Source organism: Geospiza fortis, unplaced genomic scaffold, assembly GCF_000277835.1.
Source record: "Geospiza fortis unplaced genomic scaffold, GeoFor_1.0 scaffold685, whole genome shotgun sequence".
NCBI lineage: Eukaryota > Metazoa > Chordata > Aves > Passeriformes > Thraupidae > Geospiza > Geospiza fortis.
The window spans coordinates 99035-99994 of NW_005054662.1; the positions used below are offsets into that span (position 1 = coordinate 99035).

Genomic DNA, 960 nt, shown 5'->3' on the forward strand with positions numbered 1-960 from the left:
CTGGCGTGCAGGATCTGCCCATGGGGCCCAGGCCCTGCCACGAACTCTCTGCTCTGCCCGGGCGGGACGTGGCTCCCCCCGGAGGGACGCGGGTGGCCCCGGGGACATCCCCAGACCCGCCCTGAGCATCCTCGGTCCAGCTTCCCACCAGCCGCCACCTTCCCGCCTCCCTCCATCATGTGTCACCAGGGCCCCGAATTAATCTAATTACTTGATTTCCCAGCCAGAGCTCACTCCATAAAATCCTTGGACGCAGACAGCATCTGGCTCAAGGGCCAGGGTGTAAAAAACAAACAAGAAAAAAAACCCCAAACCCCGGGAAAAGCGGGAGGAGAGGCGCAGCGGAGCTGCCTCGACTGCCTGCATCCTTTTAAAGTGACCTGGGGGAAAAATAAAGAGGCAAGAAATGCAAAGAATCCAGCAGGCAGAGTTTGCTTTCTATTCCTCTCAGTCACATTTCCACATCCATGGGTAATTTATAACCCGCTTAACCCTTTCCCTGCCGCCGCCCCCCATCCTTTCCCTCCGGAGCATCCTCGGGGTGGCCGCACCTTCCCGCCTCTGTTTGCTTTGGGAAGCACAAACAGTCCCGTGACGGAGCCTGAGCAGCTCTAGAGGAGGGGAAAAAATGTCAAGAGGGTGCTTGAGCACGAGGGATGGGCTCTGCAAGGCTGGGACGTGGAGTGAAGGGACCGTGGGGACACCCCAGACGATGTGGGGAGAGCCTGAGGCTTCCCGAAAGGCTCCGGGAGAGAAATGTAGGTCAGTAGTGATAAATGCGAAAGGCATCGAGTGTTTCTGGAGAGGGGAGGAGGGAGGGCAGCAAGGGTTTGCCAGCTTGGAGGTTTTTGCCTGGGAACGGTTTCTTTTTCCCGTGCAAAGGTGAGCGGACGGAGCGCGGGCAGGTGCGGCGGGAGCGGTGCCCACCGGCCGCAGGCTCCCGGTGCCCCCGGGGCTCCG

At 60.0% G+C, this 960-nt stretch overlaps 1 protein-coding gene across 1 annotated transcript in view; it reads left to right on the plus strand.

Moving 5' to 3' along the window:
- The first annotated feature begins 712 nt into the window (after positions 1-712).
- The window catches only part of TMEM59L (transmembrane protein 59 like), a 5993-nt gene continuing 5745 nt past the window's right edge, over positions 713-960 (plus strand). The window contains exon 1 of the mRNA XM_031064985.1: positions 713-758. Coding sequence (XP_030920845.1) covers positions 713-758 — 46 coding nt within the window. The remainder of the gene's footprint in view (positions 759-960) is intronic.